General features: G+C 39.9%; 1 protein-coding gene, 1 long non-coding RNA gene and 2 other non-coding genes across 4 annotated transcripts; all 4 read right to left on the reverse strand.

The window, feature by feature from the left end:
* Nucleotides 1–3,076: 3,076 nt before the first annotated feature.
* LOC132763728 (uncharacterized) lies at nucleotides 3,077–13,844 on the reverse strand. The gene is made up of 4 exons (XR_009630275.2): nucleotides 13,760–13,844; nucleotides 11,727–11,785; nucleotides 9,132–9,219; nucleotides 3,077–7,442 (listed from the first exon to the last, which is right to left on the reverse strand). It is a non-coding gene; the product is annotated as an uncharacterized lncRNA (long non-coding RNA).
* LOC132763981 (small nucleolar RNA SNORA17) lies at nucleotides 8,838–8,979 on the reverse strand. The gene has a single exon (XR_009630311.2). It is a non-coding gene; the product is annotated as a small nucleolar RNA SNORA17 (small nucleolar RNA).
* On the reverse strand, nucleotides 11,560–11,693 carry LOC132763982 (small nucleolar RNA SNORA17). Its single transcript, XR_009630312.2, has one exon. It is a non-coding gene; the product is annotated as a small nucleolar RNA SNORA17 (small nucleolar RNA).
* Nucleotides 13,845–14,893: 1,049 nt separating the features above from the next.
* MRPS2 (mitochondrial ribosomal protein S2) lies at nucleotides 14,894–21,969 on the reverse strand. Its single transcript, XM_060757479.2, is given in 5 exon segments — nucleotides 14,894–16,503; nucleotides 18,923–19,052; nucleotides 19,216–19,314; nucleotides 21,800–21,836; nucleotides 21,838–21,969. Coding segments are annotated over 5 exon segments (921 nt in total). The 5' UTR covers nucleotides 21,955–21,969; the 3' UTR covers nucleotides 14,894–15,965.
* Nucleotides 21,970–21,971: the final 2 nt, after the last annotated feature.

Below are 21,971 nucleotides of genomic sequence, written 5' to 3' on the forward strand. Positions count from 1 at the left end.
TATAGTTAATCCACAATCAAAGAGTATTCCAAACCCCACCAACGATGGAACTGAACCAAAGTTGGCCACACAGAACTCCCACGACCAACAGGGTTTGGCGAGTATGGACCTTGAGTTTTGGAGTTGTAGTTCTCCTACATCCAGAGAGCACTGTGGACTCAAACAATGATGGATCTGGACCAAACTTGGTATGAATCAGTGTGCCCTGGCGAGTATGGACCTTGAGTTTTGGAGTTGTAGTTCTCCTACATCCAGAGAGGACTTTAGACTCAAGCAATGATGGCTCTGGACCAAACTTGGCACAAATACTGAATATGCCCAGATGTAAACACTAGTGGAGTTTGGGGGAAATAGAGCTGGTCATCCGGGAGTTGTAGTTGCTGGGATTAATAGTAAACCCACAATCAAAGAGCGTTCTGAACTCCACCAACGATGGAACTGAACCAAAGTTGGCCACACACAACTCCCACGACCAACAGAAGGGTTTGGTGGGCACTGACCTTGAGTTTGGGAGTTGTAGTTCACATACTTCCAGAGAGCACTGTGGACTCGGACAATGATAGATCTGGACCAAACTTGGCACGAATACTTAATATGCCCAAATGTAAACACTAGTGGAGTTTGGGGAAAATAGACCTTGACATTCAGGAGTTGTAGTTGCAGGGATTTATAGTTCACCTACAATCAAAGAGCATTCTGAACCCCACCAATGATGGAATTGAACCAAAGTTGGTCACACAGAACTCCCATGACCAACAGAAAATACTGGAAGGGTTTGCTGGGCATCGACCTTGAGTTTGGGAGTTGTAGTTCTCCTACATCCAGAGAGGACTTTATAGACTCAAACAATGATGGATCTGGACCAAATTTGGCACAAATACTTAATATGCCCAAATGTGAACACCAGTGGAGTTTGGGGAAAATAGACCTGGACATTTGGGAGTTGTAGTTGCTGGGATTTATAGTTCACCTACAATCAAAGAGCATTCTGAACCCCACTGACGATTGAATTGGGCCAAACTTCCCAAGACCAACAGAAAATAGTTTTCTGATGGTCTTTGGCAACCCCTTTGACACCCCCTCGTGACCCCACAGGGGTCCCGATCCTCAGGCTGAAAAACGCTAGTACCTTTCCATAGATACATCAACCCCACTTGCCTTGTTTCCAACAGACCTCACAACATCTGAGGATGTCTGCTGTAGATGTGGGCGAAACGTCAGGAGGAAGTGCTTCTGGAACATGGCCAGACAGCCCAGGAAAACCCAAAGCAACACAGAAAACCAGGTCTCTTTGCTGCATCTAGGCCAACTAGAGATTTCCCTCAAGGGGATATTTTGCAGCAATGCATCAAATGAGCCTACACTCCGGGGAATTTTCCCCATCATCTTGAAAGCACACAGGCTGACAAATGGGGAGGTTAAACGTCCAGCTTAAACAATGCTAATGCAAGCACTCAAGGAGATTGGATGAGGCCTCCTGTTCCATTATCATCTTTTTGTTTTTGCTTGTTATGTTTACAAATAGTTGTAATCCCCTTTGGGCTTATGCGGATCGCATGGCAGCTTGCATCCAAACGGAGGGCTGCTAGGTCAACTTGGATGCTTCTCAGGATGGGAAACGATCGGATACTCTGAATCTTTACACTCAAGACCTCTGAAAAATCTGGGGCAAATAAATAAATATAAATACACAGAATTTAAGAGATTCAAATTCCAAAAAGGGGAAAACAGATTGTACTGCAAACATCAGGATGTCTTGATAGTAAACAGGTACCTGATATGCCCAAATTTGATTATGGTACTTGAGGGTTTGGGGGAAACCGACCATCCTTTCTGGGAGTTGTAGTTCACCCATAACCAGAAAAATTGTGACCTCCATTGACGACAGACCTAGACCAACCTTGGTACACAGAACCCTCATGGCTAACCCAAGCTACTTGAGGGGTTTGAAGGGACTGACTCACCACAGTGGGAGTTGTAGTTCACCCTACAGTCAAGAGAGCACACTAAACCCCATGGGTGATGCATCTAGAGTAAACTTGCCCAACATAAGGACTGATGGGAGTTTTTCGGAGTTAATGTGAGTTGTAATATAATATAATAAGATATGATATATTGTATATACATATATTTATAACATTATAATTAATGCAATATAATACTAATTATAGTAATATATTAGAATTATATATTTATATTACATGTAATATTACTAATAATATCACAAAATAACAGTATAGTACAATGCAGTAATATTTAATATTGATATTGTACTATGTTAATAACATAATACGTATATTGTATGTTGTTTGTAATATATATTGTATGTAATATATATTGTATGTAATATATACCTTGTAGGGCGCTCTGAGTCCCCTTTGGGATGAGAAGGGCAGCATATAAATGTTGTAAATAATAAATAAATAAATAAGTATATATATCTTGTACACCGCTCTGAGTCCCCTTCCGGGTGAAAAGGACGGCATATAAATGTCGTAAATAAATAAAATATCTATATATACCTTGTAAGTCGCTCTGAGTCCCCTTCGGGGTGAGAAGGGCGGCATATAAATGTGGTAAATAGTAAATAATATATATGTATATATATCTTGTAAGTCGCTCTGAGTCCCCTTCGAGGTGAGAAGGACAGCATATAAATGTTGTAAATAAAAACGTGTATATATATATATCATGTAAGCTGCTCTGAGTCCCCTTCGGGGCGAGAAGAGAGGCATATAAATGTCGTAAATAAATAAATAAAAAAGTATATATATCTTGTAAGCCACTCTGAGTCCCCTTCAGGGTGAGAAGGGCGGCACATAAATGTTGTAAATAAATAAATACAACCTTACACATTTGGTACAATTAAAAAACTGACTTTTTCACAAAACTGGGGCAACGTCAGGTACCTGAGGTAGTAACACACAAAACAAAGGTCACAAGTGTTTCTGTGGACTCTTTGATGCGCAGAGGCGATTATGGCATTTTGACATGCGCCTGGAACACATATTTTTCCAAAGGCTCCTGTGGCTTTGAACTGACAAAGATGTGTGCGTGTTTATTCTAAAAGTCATCATTTGTATTTTATTTATTTATTTCAAACACGTTTATTTAGCTCAACTTGTGTGCGCAGAAAGGAGTATACAGGCAAGACACGTGGGAGGAATGAAAACAACACAAAGGTATCAAAAACTGATTCAATTAATAATGTTATGACATTCATTTGGCAAATAGATAGTTGGGGAGAGAATTCTTTGCTGAATGGCCACAAACTGTTCAGCTGCTGTCGCAATCTTTCATCCATTTGCTTTGAGGATGAAAACCTGCTAAAGCGGCCTGTGGAATTTGTTCTCTGCCTCCTTCTTGCATAACAACGACACCTCAGTCGTAGTTAGGTCTCAACGGGGCAGATTACCGGGAGGAAAAACACCCCAAAGACATACTTTTGCAAATCTACCCTACTCTTTCCCCCCCTTGAAATATACACCAGTCGGGGAAGCATCATGCATTTTTAGAAATTTTGTAATTTTCAATTTTTTATAATTTTTTCAATGAGATTTTTATGTGTTGTTGATTATACTTAGGTCATTATTTATATATTTATGTATTGTCTGCATGTGGCACTTGGGAGGGCTTCTGTGACCCGCCTCGAGTCCCTTTGGGGAGATGGTAGCGGAATACAAATAATAATAATAATAATAATAATAATAATAATAATGTGTGATCCAATTCAACAGCCAGCAGAGTGTCTGCTGTGGACTCATCTTGTTGTGTTTCTAATAATAATAATAATAGGATATAAAGAGCGAACTGCAAAGACTCTGGCAGAAACCAGTCAAGGTGGTCCCAGTGGTGATCGGCACACTGGGTGCAGTGCCTAAAGACCTTGGCCTGCACTTAAGCACAATCGGTGCTGACAAAATTACCATCTGCCAGCTGCAGAAGGCCACCTTACTGGGATCTGCACGCATTATTTGCCGATACATCACACAGTCCTGGACACTTGGGAAGTGTCCAATGTGTGATCCAATATAACAGCCAGGAGAGTGCCTACTGTGGACTCATCTTGTGTTTCTAATAATAATAATAATAATAATAATAATAATAATAATAATAATCCGACGTGTGATCCAATTCAAAAGCCAGCAGTGTCTGCTGTGGACTCATCTTGTTGTGTTTTTAATAATAATAACAATAACAATAATAATAATAATCTGACGTGTGATCCAATTCAAAAGCCAGCAGTGTCTGCTGTGGACTCATCTTGTTGTGTTTTTAATAATAATAACAATAACAATAATAATAATAATCTGACGTGTGATCCAATTCAAAAGCCAGCAGTGTCTGCTGTGGACTCATCTTGTTGTGTTTTTAATAATAATAACAATAACAATAACAATAATAATCTGACGTGTGATCCAATTCAAAAGCCAGCAGTGTCTGCTGTGGACTCATCTTGTTGTGTTTTTAATAATAATAATAATAATAACAATAATAATAATAATCTGACGTGTGATCCAATTCAAAAGCCAGCAGTGTCTGCTGTGGACTCATCTTGTTGTGTTTTTAATAATAATAACAATAACAATAATAATAATAATCTGACGTGTGATCCAATTCAAAAGCCAGCAGTGTCTGCTGTGGACTCATCTTGTTGTGTTTTTAATAATAATAACAATAACAATAATAATAATAATCTGACGTGTGATCCAATTCAAAAGCCAGCAGTGTCTGCTGTGGACTCATCTTGTTGTGTTTTTAATAATAATAACAATAACAATAATAATAATAATCTGACGTGTGATCCAATTCAAAAGCCAGCAGTGTCTGCTGTGGACTCATCTTGTTGTGTTTTTAATAATAATAACAATAACAATAATAATAATAATCTGACGTGTGATCCAATTCAAAAGCCAGCAGTGTCTGCTGTGGACTCATCTTGTTGTGTTTTTAATAATAATAACAATAACAATAATAATAATAATCTGACGTGTGATCCAATTCAAAAGCCAGCAGTGTCTGCTGTGGACTCATCTTGTTGTGTTTTTAATAATAATAACAATAACAATAATAATAATAATCTGACGTGTGATCCAATTCAAAAGCCAGCAGTGTCTGCTGTGGACTCATCTTGTTGTGTTTTTAATAATAATAATAATAATAACAATAATAATAATAATCTGACGTGTGATCCAATTCAAAAGCCAGCAGTGTCTGCTGTGGACTCATCTTGTTGTGTTTTTAATAATAATAATAATAATAACAATAATAATAATAATCTGACGTGTGATCCAATTCAAAAGCCAGCAGTGTCTGCTGTGGACTCATCTTGTTGTGTTTTTAATAATAATAATAATAACAATAATAATAATAATCTGACGTGTGATCCAATTCAAAAGCCAGCAGTGTCTGCTGTGGACTCATCTTGTTGTGTTTTTAATAATAATAACAATAACAATAATAATAATAATCTGACGTGTGATCCAATTCAAAAGCCAGCAGTGTCTGCTGTGGACTCATCTTGTTGTGTTTTTAATAATAATAACAATAACAATAATAATAATAATCTGACGTGTGATCCAATTCAAAAGCCAGCAGTGTCTGCTGTGGACTCATCTTGTTGTGTTTTTAATAATAATAATAACAATAACAATAATAATAATAATCTGACGTGTGATCCAATTCAAAAGCCAGCAGTGTCTGCTGTGGACTCATCTTGTTGTGTTTTTAATAATAATAATAATAATAACAATAATAATAATAATCTGACGTGTGATCCAATTCAAAAGCCAGCAGTGTCTGCTGTGGACTCATCTTGTTGTGTTTTTAATAATAATAATAATAACAATAATAATAATAATCTGACGTGTGATCCAATTCAAAAGCCAGCAGTGTCTGCTGTGGACTCATCTTGTTGTGTTTTTAATAATAATAACAATAACAATAATAATAATAATCTGACGTGTGATCCAATTCAAAAGCCAGCAGTGTCTGCTGTGGACTCATCTTGTTGTGTTTTTAATAATAATAACAATAACAATAATAATAATAATCTGACGTGTGATCCAATTCAAAAGCCAGCAGTGTCTGCTGTGGACTCATCTTGTTGTGTTTTTAATAATAATAACAATAACAATAATAATAATAATCTGACGTGTGATCCAATTCAAAAGCCAGCAGTGTCTGCTGTGGACTCATCTTGTTGTGTTTTTAATAATAATAATAACAATAACAATAATAATAATAATCTGACGTGTGATCCAATTCAAAAGCCAGCAGTGTCTGCTGTGGACTCATCTTGTTGTGTTTTTAATAATAATAATAATAATAACAATAATAATAATAATCTGACGTGTGATCCAATTCAAAAGCCAGCAGTGTCTGCTGTGGACTCATCTTGTTGTGTTTTTAATAATAATAATAACAATAACAATAATAATAATAATCTGATGTGTGATCCAATTCAAAAGCCAGCAGTGTCTGCTGTGGACTCATCTTGTTGTGTTTTTAATAATAATAACAATAACAATAATAATAATAATCTGACGTGTGATCCAATTCAAAAGCCAGCAGTGTCTGCTGTGGACTCATCTTGTTGTGTTTTTAATAATAATAATAATAACAATAATAATAATAATCTGACGTGTGATCCAATTCAAAAGCCAGCAGTGTCTGCTGTGGACTCATCTTGTTGTGTTTTTAATAATAATAACAATAATAATAATAATCTGACGTGTGATCCAATTCAAAAGCCAGCAGTGTCTGCTGTGGACTCATCTTGTTGTGTTTTTAATAATAATAACAATAACAATAATAATAATAATCTGACGTGTGATCCAATTCAAAAGCCAGCAGTGTCTGCTGTGGACTCATCTTGTTGTGTTTCAAATAATAATAATAATAATAAATACAACATGTGATCCAATTCAACAGCCAGCAGAGTGTCTGCTGTGGACTCATCTTGTTGTGTTTCAAATAATAATAATAATAATACATTCCACTGGGGCGAATGATATTCAGGACAGTACGCAACACAAAGCCTTCCAAATATAATTGCAATTGTGAAGGACATGGGGACTTTTAAAATTATTTAATCCCCCCAAAAGTTGTTCCAAGGAGTTCGGTTTGAAGCATGAACACGAGGCACATGGGTGCCTCTCCTGATGGAAAGAATGCCCCGGGAAAGGGCACAGATAAGCCGTGCCAAGGACACCGGCAAGGGAATCTAAGTTAAGACGAGGAGGAAGGCAACGCTAACTTTTTTAAAAACGGGAAACTGAGACGCTGTTTCAAGTTTCCTCTATCGATCAAACACCACTGAAGTGTCAGCTTTGTCAAGGGATTAAGTTTCGAGGGTTCGGCATTCTTACGTTCCTATTCTTACCTTCGATGGGACACATTAACAATTGCTTTAAAAAAAAAAAAAGGTCCGCAGCCAACTCCTGTGAATAAATAAATACAAGACATTAACAACAACAAAACAAGGAGTTCTCTACATTTTCTTTAAGGTTCATAAGGACAAAAAAATGGCCCCTGGAATTACTAGTTTCCCTCCCGGAGTCTAAAGCAACTTATGGGCCGAAGCATCCAGTCACATCCTTATAAATGTCTCAAAAGTATGTAAATAAATGAATTAAACCTGTTGGGCTTTTTTAAGGGCAAAATAATATGGTTGCACTATTTACAAAAACAACACAAATAAAGTTCAACCTTCACATTGGAACATCGAACACGAGGGCTTCTCCCACTGAGGCCTTTCTCACATTGAATCCTCTCACACAATGAGGGGAATGAACACTGAGGCTTTCCCCCCGCTGAGACCTCTCTCACACACAGGCCTACCTCATACTGAGGTGAACTAACACAGAGGCCTTTCTTCCACTGATGGCTACATCAGACTGAGGCCTACTAACAATCTGAACCTTTCTCTCACTGAGACCTCTCTCACATACTGGGGCCTACCTCACACTGAGACCTATTAACACACTGAGGCTTTCCCCCCACTGAGACCTCTCTCACACACAGGCCTACCTCATACTGAGGCGAACTAACACCGAGGTATTTCTCCCACTGAGGGCTACTTCAGACTGAGGCCTACTAACACACCAAAGCCTTTCTCCCAATGAGACCTCTCACACACTGAGGCCTACCTACACACCAAAGCCTTTCTCCCACTGTGACTTCTCTCACACGAGTCCTACCTCACACTGAGATCTACTAATACACTGAGGCCTTTCTCCCACTGAGACCTCTCTCACACACTGAGGCCTACCTACACACCAAAGCCTTTCTCCCACTGTGACTTCTCACACACAATGAGTCCTACCTCACACTGCGGCGAACTAACACCTATCTTTCTTCCACCGAGGCCTACCTCAGACTGAGATCTACTAATACACTGAGGTCTTTCTCCCACTGAGACCTCTCTCACACACTGAAACGAACCAACACTGAGGCCTTTCTCTCCCTGAGGCCTCCCTCAGGCTGAGGCTACTAAGCTACAGGTACACTTCCTTATACTGAACAGTTTTTGTTGGATCATTGCATCCATTTAACTCTTTTAGTGCTTGACTTACATTTTTGTAATTAAAAATACCTAGTTAATTTTTAATATTTTTTATGAAACCCAGTCCCAATGGGACCAGGGAAGCTTTCTAGGCATGAGGCAGAACCAGAATTAAACAGCTGAAACTCAGTCAAGCGCTCTGGACAAGAGTGACCTGGACATCTCACTCAACGTAACTGTTATTATTGCAGCTGCCTCCCTATCTGCCACCTAACTAAGGAGCCTTTGAGAAAAATCTACAGATAAGGTTTTGGCTGTAAGCAGTGTTTGTTTTGTTAGGCTACAAATCATTCTGAGTGCCCACGGTTTTCCATTTCAGAGCACTGAGCGTAGACATAGCCTTTCTTACTCTTTGCCACCCAATGACGCAAACACGGCACAACAGCCATGCTTGCAACGCCTCTGGGGGCAAGAATCAGGACCCAAATCATTGCCTACTCCGAAAGGAATCATACTTTGGTCCATATATTAAACAATTTAATAAGACTAGCTTTTTTTCCGTATCTGGAGCAAATATAGCAGGGTCCACTGTATATGCTGTTGGAAATGGCACGTTTTGGCTCACCTCCTGTCTGTAGATTGCAATAGCTTCTGGGTTTCCAAGCATATTCAACATGCTACATCTTTTCCTGTACCGTAGGACAGCCTTTTACCTGCAAACCAAAGGCAATGCAGCATTTCAGACCCCAAAAGATCAAATTGTAATGTTTTTGATGGTTTATTTATTTATCGTGTCATCAGCAACCAGACATTTGTATTACATTTTTAACAAAAACAAACAGACAAAACACAGATGGTGATCTGCTAATAATAATAATAATAATAATATAATAATAGTAACAACAACAACTTTATTTATACCCCGTCACCATCTGGCCACAGTGGTCCACGCTCTTGTTACATCCCGAATAGACTACTGCAACGCACTCTACGTGGGGTTGCCATTGAAGACTGTTCGGAAACTTCAACTGGTCCAGCCAGCGGCAGCCAGGCTGCTCACTGGGGCGACATACAGGGAGCACACCACCCCTCTGCTGTGTCAGCTCCACTGGTTGCCGGTTCAGTTCTGAGCCCAATTCAAGGTGCTGGTTTTGACCTACAAAACCCTTTACGGTTCCAGTCCAGCGTATCTGTCCGAACGTATCTCCCTCTACGTCCCACCCCGGAATTTGAGATCATCTGGGGAGGCCCTGCTCTTGACCCCATCACTGTCACAAGTGAGGTTGGTGGGGACGAGGAGCAGGGCCTTCTCAGTGGTGGCCCCTCACCTGTGGAACTCACTCCCGGGGGAAATTAGGGCATCAACATCCCTCCTTTCGTTCAGGAGAAAAGTAAAGACGTGGTTGTGGGACCAGGCCTTCGGGCAATCTGCTAACTAGATAAGGACAACCTGACAAATAGGACTGACAATTGTGGAATTGGAATATGAACTATGAGATAGCGAACGTTGACTGGCAATAAGGAGTAATTGGTTTGTATGAAATTTTTATTGGTTTTATCGGTTATAGATGTAATGTACTATTGTTGATTGCTAATTTATGCTATTTTGTTTTATTATTGTTGTATGTTATGGGCATCGAATTGTGCCTTGGATGTGTAAGCCGCCCTGAGTCCCCCTCGGGGTGAGAAGGGCGGGGTAAAAGTAAACCAAATAAATAATAATAATAATAATAATCTTTATTTATACCCCGCCACCATCTCCCCGAGGGGGACTCGGGGCGGCTAACATGAGGCCAAGCCCGAAAATACAATACAGCAAAATAAAATACAAAATGCAAACAAAAAACAAGAAAAAATTACATCACAACAAAATATATACAATAGCAAAATAGAGTAATCAAAGCAAAATAGCATAATATAAAATTGAACACAATGGGCGGGCCACATGGAAAAGGTAAAATATAAATAAACTAGCTGTCCCCTGCCACACGTTGCTGTGGCCCAGTCTGTTGATCTGGAAAATAAAGTCATGAGAAAGTGTTGGTTTCTAATCTATGTAATTTCTTTCTGCTTGTGGGTAAACAGTATTTCTTGTTGTTTCTTTGTCAGTGTTGATGTGGAGAGTGTCTGGTTTGCCTACTCTGGAACATGGAATATTATTTTCCTTCTTTAAGGGTCCCTTTCAAATCTATGATACTATATCTGTGTGTGTGAATCATATCTATCTATCCATCCATCTCTATGGCTGGATGGCTCTTTGTTAGGAGGACTTTGTTTACGTTTTCTTGCCCTAATGAAAGGAGTTGGACTGGATGGCCTTAAGTATTTTCTGTTGGTCATGGGGGTTCTGTGTGGGAAGTTTGCCCCCAATTCTGTCATTTGTGGGGTTCAGAATACTCTTTGATTGTAGGTGAACTGTGAATCCCAGTGATTACAACTCCCAAATGTCAAGGTCTATTTCCCCCAAACTCCATCTATGTTCATATTTGGGCATATGGAATATTCGTGCCAAGTTTGATCCAGATCCATCATTGTTTTGAGTCCACAGTGCTGTCTGGATGTAGGTGAACTACAACTCCCAAACTCAAGGTCAATGCCTACCAAACCCTTCGAGTATTTTCTGTTAGTCATGGGAGTTCTATGTGCCAAGTTTGGTTCAATTCCATCGTTGATGGAGTTCAGAGTGCTCTTTGATTGTAGTTGGAACTATAAATCCCAGGAACGACAACTCCCAAATGACAAAATCATAACTTTTTGAGTGATGGTCACTCCTTGTGTTGTGAGACATTTTGTTGCCAAATTTGGTGTGATTTCGTTCATTGGTTCTTTTGTTTTTAAGGAACTCATTATGCACAGAGCATTTATATATATATATATATATATATATATATATATATAGAGAGAGAGAGAGAGAGAGAGAGAGAGAGAGATAGCCCTAGGGGTTGCAGTTTGGTGAGGCACCAGTTCTCTTTGGCAGAGAAGGTGAAAGACCTTGGAAAACCACAGATCCCACAGCATTAAGCCATAGCAGTTCCAATGGTGACAAACCCATGGATGTCAAGCTGCTAATCATTCCAAGGGTTCACGGCCACAGAACATGGAACGTAGACGCAGCCTGTTTCCTCTCTGCCTCCTACTGACACAAACACAGACTGGCGGCCATGTCTGCAACGCCTTTAGGGGCCAAAAGCAGGGAAGTAAAGCCCAGGAAGAGACTCACCAAGGGTCAAGGGGGGAGCCATCTTGGTCTGGAAAGTGGAGACATATCCTGGTCCATTCCTGCAACAGAACAAAGGACAGTATGGAAATATATTTGAAAATACAAAGGAAGTTTCTGAAAAGATCTTGGTGAGAAAAATCCAGCAAGAGGATCACCATAAGGACTCGAAGGCACACAACAACTACTATTAAGCCCTGGATCTGGACTCCAAAGACCAGTGTTCGATTCTGTTTGGCCATACAAACTCATTGGGTGATCTTGGTCGAGCCACATTCTCTCAGCCTCAAAGGAAGGCAAAGCCCTTCTGAATCAATGTTAGAAGCAATATAGTTTCGCTTCAATGTTGGCTGAAGTCGCAATCGGCTTAAAAGCCATCAGCTACAAATAAATCTTCAAGGTTGCTTTGGACAAGTTAAGGCAATTATTATATGTCTATTATTTATATCAGTACTTTGTGATATATTTTTATTTTATTAGAAAGTGCAGAGAGTTTATTATTTATTTAATTTTGTTTCTATTATTTTATTAGATGCATACAATTTATTTTAATCAGTACTTTATTAAATTGATATTTTATTAGCTGCACATTTATATTATTTTATTACATCTATGTTTTGAAAAGCACATTTATACTATTTTATTAAAGTAATATTTTTAGATGGTATCACATTTATATATTTTTATTTATATTTAGATGCATATTATATTATTTTATTTCACATATTCAATTTATATTATCTTATTATATTTATATAATTTTGTTTATATTTTATTGCCTTTACTTATATTATTTTATTGCATTTATGATTTTATTAGATGTATTATTTATATTACTTTACTACATTTATGTTTTTATTTGTATTGTTTTACTCCTTTTATTATTTTATATATTTTAGATGCATATATTTATATTATTTTATTGCACACATATTTAATTTATATTATTGTATTACATTTATGATTTTATTAGCTGCACATTATTTTATTATTTTATATTTATATATTATTTTATTGCATTTATAATTTTATTAGCTGTACATTATTTTATTACATTTATATTATTTTATTTATATTCTTTTATTGCAGTTAGTTATGATTTTATTAGCTGCACATTATTTTATATTTATTACATTTATATTTTTATATTTTATAATTATTATTTTATTGCATTTGTATTTTATTACTTTTTATATTTTATGCCTATTTTATTTATTACATTTATATTACTATTTTATTTTTATATATTATTTTAAATTAATATTATCACCATATTTTACTACTATTATATTCATTTATTCTTGAGGAGGAAGAGTCTGAAAAGAAACATAGCATTTATGATTTCAAATACACATTATTTTATATTTATTACATTTACTTTTATTAGATACACATTTTATTACTATTTTATATTTATATATTACACTTCTATTTTTATTTGTATTTTATTTACATTTTATTGCATTTATGATTTCAAATACACATTATTTTATATTCATATATTTATCACATTTATTTGTATTTTATTTATATTATTTTTTCCATTTTTATTATTTTATATTTCTATATTTATCACATTTATATTTTTATTTGTATTTTATTTGTATTATTTTTTCCATTTTTAATTATTTCATATTTCTATATTTATCACATTTATATATTTATTACATTTATATTTTTATTTTATTTATATTATTTTTTCCATTTTTATTATTTTATATTTCTATATTTATCACATTTATATTTTTATTTGTATTTTATTTATATTATTTTTTCCATTTTTAATTATTTTATATTTATATATTTATCACATTTATACATTTATTTGTATTTTATTTATATTATTTTATTAATTTTTAATCATTTTATATTTATATATTTATCACATTTATATTTGTATTTTATTTATATTATTTTATTAATTTTTATTTAATATTTTATTTATAGTATTTTATCACATTTATATTACTAATTTATTTCAAATTAGTATTATCCTCCTATTTTACTACTATTATATTTATTTATTCCTGCCAAACCTTGAGGAGAAAGAGTCTGGAAAGGAAACATAGCGCAGAGACATCCTTCCTTCACCTCCGCCTGGCGCCAAAAGACCGACTAGGCCTCAATCACGGCCTTATATAGCCTCGGTGACTAAACACGCATGCGCACACTACGGGACCAGACAGACACTGCCTGACTTAAACACGCATGCGCACACTACGGGACCAAAATGGCCGCCGGAACAGCTCACGCTAGGAAAGCAACATAGAGCAGAAAAGTTAGAGATACTGCCTGACTTAAACACGCATGCGCAGACTACGAGACCCAAAAATGGCAGCCGGAACCGCTCACGCTCGGAAAACAACATAGAGCAGAAAAATAATAGAGACATACACCCTGACTTTCTGCAGGGACCTTCCGGGTTTAGCCTGTGGAAAAGCTATTTTGGAGGAAGTGGAGAGAACTCCATTGACTCACAAAGAGAGAAATATTTTCATATGGAATTAACTTTTGTTGAAATGTATGAGGCTACTATAAGCCTGTAGAATGAATGCAGTTTGACCTCACTTTACCAGCCATGGGATGCTGGGAGTTGTAGTTTGCCAAGGTCCTAGCAAACTTTGCAAAACTACAACTCCCAGAATCCTTGACCGTTGTTGAAATGCATGAGGCTACAAGGTGCATCCAAGCCTGTAGAATGAATGCAGTTTGACCTCACTTTACCAGCCATGGGATGCTGGGAGTTTTAGTTTGCCAAGGTGCTAGCAAACTTTATGGCCTTGCAAAACTACAACTCCCAGAATCCTTGACCTTTGTTGAAATGCATGAGGCTACAAGGTGCATCTAAGCCTGTAGAATGAATGCAGTTTGACCTCACTTTACCAGCCATAGGATGCTGGGAGTTGTAGTTTGCCAAGGTGCTAGCAAACTTTGCAAAACTACAACTCCCAGAATCCTTCACCTTTGTTGAAATGCATGAGGCTACAAGGTGCATCTAAGCCTGTAGAATGAATGCGGTTTGACCTCACTTTACCAGCCATGGGGAGCTAGGAGTTGTAGTTTGCCAAGGTCCTAGCAATCTTTGCAAAACTACAACTCCCAGAATCCTTGACCCAGCCCCAACCCCAAAGATATAACACAAACAAGTTTCAGAAACGACACAGCGAGTCTCCAAATAAACAGGCTTCTTTTATTTTGTGCTGAAAAGGAAGTTAGGCATGATGGACTGCAACTCCCATCATTCCCGGAAGTCTACAGAAAGTCATGACTTTTTAGTGCCGATGGGAGCTCAAGATCAGAGCTAGCAAGAGTTGGGAGTTTTGGACTGCCGCTCCCATAATCCCCACTTAGTTCAAGTCATGCTTATTTGGGGCCAATGGGACCTGGAGTCCAAAACACTCAAGATCAGAGCTAGAAATAATTGGGAGTTTTTGACTGCAGCTCCCATAATCCCCTCACTCAGTCCAAGTGTATGGAAAGCCATGTTTATTTGGGGCCAATGGTAGCTGGAGTCTAAAACACTCAAGATCAGAGCTAGCAATAATTGGGAGTTTTGGACTGCCGCTCCCATAATCCCCTCACTCAGTCCAAGTCTATGAAAAGCCATGTTTATTTGGGGCCAATGGGAGGTGGAGTCCAAAACACTCAAGATCAGAACTAGCAATAATTGGGAGTTTTGGACTGCCGCTCCCATAATCCCCTCACTCTTTCCAAGTCTATGAAAAGTTATGTTTATCTGGGGCCAATGGGACCTGGAGTCCAAAACACACAAAATACTGTAGTTTTTGAGAGAGGTTATGAGAGTTTGGGACTGCAACTCTCATAATCCCTAACCCAGGTCTATAAAGTCTTGCTATCTTTCTTGCTGATGGGAGCTGAAGTCCAAAATACCCCAAAACGCCAGGAAACGCCAAGATGATGTTTTGGACTACAACTCCCATAATCCCTGACCCAAGTCTATAAAGTTATGTTCTCTTTCTTGCTGACATCAAAGAAGAGCTACAAAAAGGTGAGCGTTTTGGACTGTGACTCCCTCAATCCCCAACTCAATGGTAGTCTACAGAAAGTCAAGCTTCCTTTCTTGCTGATGGGAGCTGAAGTCCAAAACACTCCAATGGCCTGAGTTTGGGAAACACTGAGATAGTTTTGATAGGTGTTTGGAACTCCCAACTCGGTTCAAGTCCGCACACAAAGTCCTGCGTAATCTCTCGCAACGCCAACCCTGCCAGGCAGGCCGCACGGTCACTCCTGCTGGCTCCGCGCCTCGTACAGGACCTCCACCTGCCGGCGCTTGGCCTTGGCGCGCAGGATGGCCACCTTGAAGAGCCGCAGGTAGAGCTCGACGGCGGAGGGGCTGTCGTCGTTGCCGGGGATCGGGTACGAAACCAAGTCCGGGTTGCAATTGGTGTCAACCACGCCGACGGTGGGGATGCCCATCTTGGCAGCGTCCCGGACGGCCAGGTGGGCCTCGAAAGCGTTGTTGAGTGTGCCGAAGAAGAGGACGGCGTCCGGGAGGCGGACCCCAGCCCCGTATTGGATGGGGGCGTTGGTCAGCAGCCCTCCTTGCCAGTAGCGGGCGTGGGCGTACTCCCCGCACTCCTTGGCTGCGGTCTCAACGCGGTGGGAGAACTGGCGGTTGCGGGTGACGAAGAGGAGGATGCCCTTGCGGAAGGCCAGGTGCGCCACGAAGTTGAGGGCGGCCTGGAGGTGTGCCACCGTCTGGTCCAGGTCGATGATGTCCTGGTCCAAGCGGCAGCCAAAGATGTAAGGCACCATAAACCTGCAGGGGACAAACCGGGGAATCCTGAGTCTCTGTGATGGATAACTTTTCAATAACTTCAAAGCATAGGTTCTTATTATTGCAGTTTTACTAGATAGAATCCTAGTTGGAAGAAATAGTAGATTTCCATTGACCCATCTATCCCTTCCAACGACGGTTCTATCTATCCATCCATCCCTTCCGAGTCTAAGATTCTATCCATCCACCCATCCCTTCCAACTAGGGTTCTATCCCTCCATCCATCCATCCAGCTATCCCTTCCAACTAGGGTTCCATCCAACCATCCGTCCAGCTATCCCTTCCAACTAGGATTCCATCCATCATCCATTCATTCATCCATCCATCTATTCCTTCCAACTAGGGATCCATCCATCCATCCATCCATCCATCCATCCAGCTATCCCTTCCAACTAGGGTTCCATCCATCCATCCAGCTATCCCTTCCAACTAGGGTTCCATCCATCCATCCATCCATCCATCCATCCATCCATCCAGCTATCCCTTCCAACTAGGGTTCCATCCATCCATCCATCCATCCATCCATCCATCCAGCTATCCCTTACAACTAGGGTTCCATCCATCATCCATCCATTCATCCATCCAGCTATCCCTTCCAACTAGGGTTCCATCCATCATCCATTCATTCATCCATCCAGCTATCCCTTCCAACTAGGGTTCCATCCATCATCCATTCATTCATCCATCCATCTATTCCTTCCAACTAGGGATCCATCCATCCAGCTATCCCTTCCAACTAGGGTTCCATCCATCCGTCCAGCTATCCCTTCCAACTAGGGTTCCATCCATCCATCCATCCAGCTATCCCTTCCAACTAGGGTTCCATCCATCCATCCATTCATCCATCCATCCATCCATCCATCCATCCATCCATCCATCCAGCTATCCCTTCCAACTAGGGTTCCATCCATCCATCCATCCATCCATCCATCCATCCATCCAGCTATCCCTTCCAACTAGGGTTCCATCCATCATCCATTCATTCATCCATCCAGCTATCCCTTCCAACTAGGGTTCCATCCGTCTCATCAATTCATCCATCCGTCCATACAGCTATTCCTTCCAACTAGGGATCCATCCATCCATCCATCCAGCCAGCCAGCTATCCCTTCCAACTAGGGTTCCATCCATCCATCCAGCTATTCCTTCCAACTAGGGTTCCATCCATCTATCCATCCATCCATCCATCCATCCATCCCTTCCAACTATAGGAGTCCATCCATCCATCCATCCATCCATCCCTTCCAACCAGGGATCTATCTAAAGCCAACGATCAGATCTCCGATCTGACTCCTTGCAAACGTATCATGACTCCAAAGTTGTACTCCTTTCTCTTCCCTTGAGAAAAGGAGCAAGTGACCGGACTGTATTCCATTGCAGAGCTGTCCCAAAGGCACACCATCTCTCTTCTTCCTATGGAGTAGAGAGGCGGCTGGGCAAGACTCCTCTGGTCTGCCACAATTTTGGAATATTAGAAGGTCTCTTACATAGCAATATATCTTGCTAAAGTTGTTCCAAAGTTGTAAATGAATGATAGATGTTTTTCCAGCCTGAAATATCCTGGCTCCCCAAGTCCTGGCAGATGTTGACTCTCCTTATGTTGGTAAACATAAGGAGCCTTGTGTTGACTTCCTTCTTAACGTAAGGAACCTCATAAATATTTCCTTAACTCACAGAGCCATTGATTATGATAATGTAAAAACTCTGGTCCCCCCCCCCCCCCGCCCCCAAAGTTGTAAATGAATGGTAGATGTTTTTCCAGCCTGAAACATCCTAGCTTCCCAGTTCCGGGCAGATGTTGACTCTCCTTAATTGGTGTTGGTAAACGTAAGGAGCCTTGTGTTGACTTCCTTCTTAATGCAAGGAACCTTGTAAACATTTCTTTAACTTACAGAGCAATTGTCTATGATAATGTAAACACGTTTTTCTGCCAAGGTTCAACAATTAATCATTGTCACAGTTCTCATCAGCAACTTTTAATTATAGTCCATGAATTTTCACCTCTTTCTTGTAGTTTTTGGGCTTCATTCCTTAGGATGGCATCTCCCAAAAATGCTGTATATATATATTAGGCATGGGCAAACTTTTTAACACAAAGCACCCCCTATAGATAGCCATCCAGCCTTTGCAATAATAATAATAATAATAATAATAATAATAATAATAATAATAATAATTTGCAGCTCAGTGCTATGGGATCCTGGGATGTTTAGTTTGGGGAGGCATCAGACCCCTTTGGCAGAGAAGACAACAGGTCTTGCAAAACTATAACTCCCAGGTTTCCCACAGCGTTGAGCCACGGCAGTTCAAGTGGTGTCAATCAATCTGCATTGTTCCCCAGTTTCTCAGAGCTAGAAATTCCTAGAGAGGTGTTCTCCTAGCAGTATGGGATGGGACCCACCTGTGGCGGCATCCCTTCTTGTGTCCCAGGTGGACCCGGGCGTCGAAAAGGTCCTTAAGGGAGAAGAGCTCTTGGACGTTGAAGTAGTCGGGGTGCTTCAAGGGCTCCGTCAGCAACATTTCACTCATATCTGAAAGCGGGAAAAGGAGAAGAACAAGTGCTGCGATTCCACCTTAACTTCACCCCATCCCTCCACATTAGTTGGGGACACCCACGAAACCCCACATAAGGAAACCGCTGCCTGGGAGAAGGTCACTCGAAGGGACAACCCGATGGTCAACAGGAAGACTTACCATTGGGAGGCACTTTCTGCGCAATCACGGTGGAAGCAGGAAGAGGAAAAGAGGAAGACATCCGCACCAAAGAGCTGAAGCGGCCAAGATTGGGGACAACTGGAACAAAAGGGGGAAATACAGCTATCTCATAAATGGCTTCTGCAACCACAGATCCCATAATCCACATCTTGAAATCATTCTAGCATCCATCCATCCCTTCTGATTAGGACTCTATCTATCTATCTATCTATCTATCTATCTATCTATCATCTATCTATCCCTTCCAACTCTAGGATTCTATCAATATCCATCCATCCATCCCTTCCAACTAGGAATCTATCTATCTATCTATCTATCTATCTATCTATCTATCTATCTATCTATCTATCTATCCCTTCCAACTCTATGATTCTATCACTCTATATCTATCTATCTGTCTGTCTGTCAGTCCATCCATCCATCCCTTCCAACTCTATCTGTCTGTCTATCCCTTCCAACTGTAGGATTCATTCTCCCTCTCTCTCTCTCTCCCTCCGTCCGTCCGCCCATCTATCCCTTCCAACTCTATCTGTCTGTCTCTTCCAACTAGGATTATATCATCTATCAATCTATCCCTTTCATCTCTAGGATTCTAACAATAATCTATCTGGGTTGTTGTAAGTTTTTTCGGGCTATATTGCCATGTTCTAGAGGCATTCTCTCCTGAACATGGCCATATAGCCCGAAAAAACCTACAACAACCCAGTGATTCCGGTCATGAAAGCCTTCGACACTTATCTACCTACCTACCTATCCATCCCTCCGTCCAATCCTTCCAACTCTAGGATTTTATCAATATCTATCCATCCACCCCTTCCAACTAGGAATCTATCTATCTATCTATCTATCTATCTATCTATCTATCTATCTATCTATATCTATCTATCTATCCCTTCCAACTCTAGGATTCTATCCATCTATATCTATCTATCTATCTATCTGTCTGTCAGTCCATCCATCCATCCCTTCCAACTCTATCTGTCTGTCTGTCTCTTCCAACTAGGATTCTATCATTTATCGATCTATCCCTTTCATCTCTAGGATTCTATCAATAATCTATCTATCTATCTATCTATCTATCTATGTCTTCCAACTTCTATCATCTATCTATCTGTCTGTCTGTCTGTCTGTCCGTCCGTCCGTCCATCCATCCCTCCCTCCCTCTGTCCACCCCTTCCAACTAGGACTCTATCTATCCATCTATCCCTTTCAACTCTATCTATCTATCTATCCATCCACTCACCCACCCACCCACCCACCTACCCATCCATCCATCCCTCTGTCCACCCCTTCCAACTAGGAATCTATCTATCTATCTATCTATCTATCTATCCCTTTCAACTCTATCTATCTATCTATCTATCTATCCATCCATCCACTCACCCACCCACCCACCTACCCATCCATCCATCCCTCTGTCCACCCCTTCCAACTAGGAATCTATCTATCTATCTATCTATCTATCTATCTATCTATCTATCTATCCCTTTCAACTCTATCTATCTATCTATCTATCTATCTATCTATCTATCTATCTATCCATCCATCCACTCACCCACCCACCCACCCACCTACCCATCCATCCATCCCTCTGTCCACCCCTTCCAACTAGGAATCTATCTATCTATCTATCTATCTATCTATCTATCTATCTATCTATTCCTTCCAACTCTAGGATTCTATCAATTATCTATCCACCTACCTATCCCTTCCAACTCTATCTATCTATCTACTCATCTATCTCTTCCAATTCTCTCTCTCTCTTCCAACTAGGAATCTATCTATCTATCTATCTATCACTTCCAACTCTAGGATTCTATCAATATCTATCTATCCATTCATCCATCTGTCTCTTCAAACTAGGAATCTCTCTATCCACCCACCTATCCCTTCCAACTCTCTCTCTCACTCTTTCTATCTCATATTTTCCAACTAGGATTCTATCTATCTTTCTTTCTTTCTTTCTTTCTTTCTACTCATCTATCCCTGCCAACTCTAGGATTCTATCTATCTATCTATCTATCTCTCTAAGACCTCTTGGTGGTACAGTGGTTTAAACCACTGAGCTGCTGAACTTGTTGATGGAGAGGTTGGTGGTTCGAATCTGTGGAGTGTGGTGAGCTCCCACTGTTAGCCCCAGCTTCTACTAAGCTAGCAGTTTGAAAACATGCAAATGTGAGTAGATCAATAGGTACTGCTTCTGCGGGAAGGTAACGGCGCTCCATGCAGTCGTGCCAGTGGCCACATGACCTTGGAGGTGTCTACGGACAATGCCGGTTCAACAGAAAGGAGAAAAACATGAAAATGAACAAAACCTGGCTACCAGTATTATAAAAAAAAAATCTAAAATAAGGAGGGTATTACTAATTACTAAAGAATTACGAAAGAATTACTAAAAAAACAAGGAAATTCCAGACAGGAAACAATCTGGTCCGGCTAACAGGCAGGAAGCAGCCAGACTTTGAAACTGCAAGGCAGACAAGAGTTCCCAGCTTCCCAAGCCAAGCCTTCCATTGCGAGAAGTAGGATATAATCAACATAAATATAAATAATTGGTGCTCACCTGTCCTCCAAAGCCCTGGAGCCGCCATGCCTGCTTTGCAGGAAGGAAGGAAGGAAGGAAGGAAGGAGAGAAAAGAGAGAAAAGAGGATGGAAGCAGCTTTGCTTTTTGCAGCTCCCTCTGCTGACTCCTCCAAGCACAACTCTGCTGCACCCATTCTCTTTCAAGAGGCCT

Source organism: Anolis sagrei, chromosome 11 (genome assembly GCF_037176765.1).
Source record: "Anolis sagrei isolate rAnoSag1 chromosome 11, rAnoSag1.mat, whole genome shotgun sequence".
NCBI lineage: Eukaryota > Metazoa > Chordata > Lepidosauria > Squamata > Dactyloidae > Anolis > Anolis sagrei.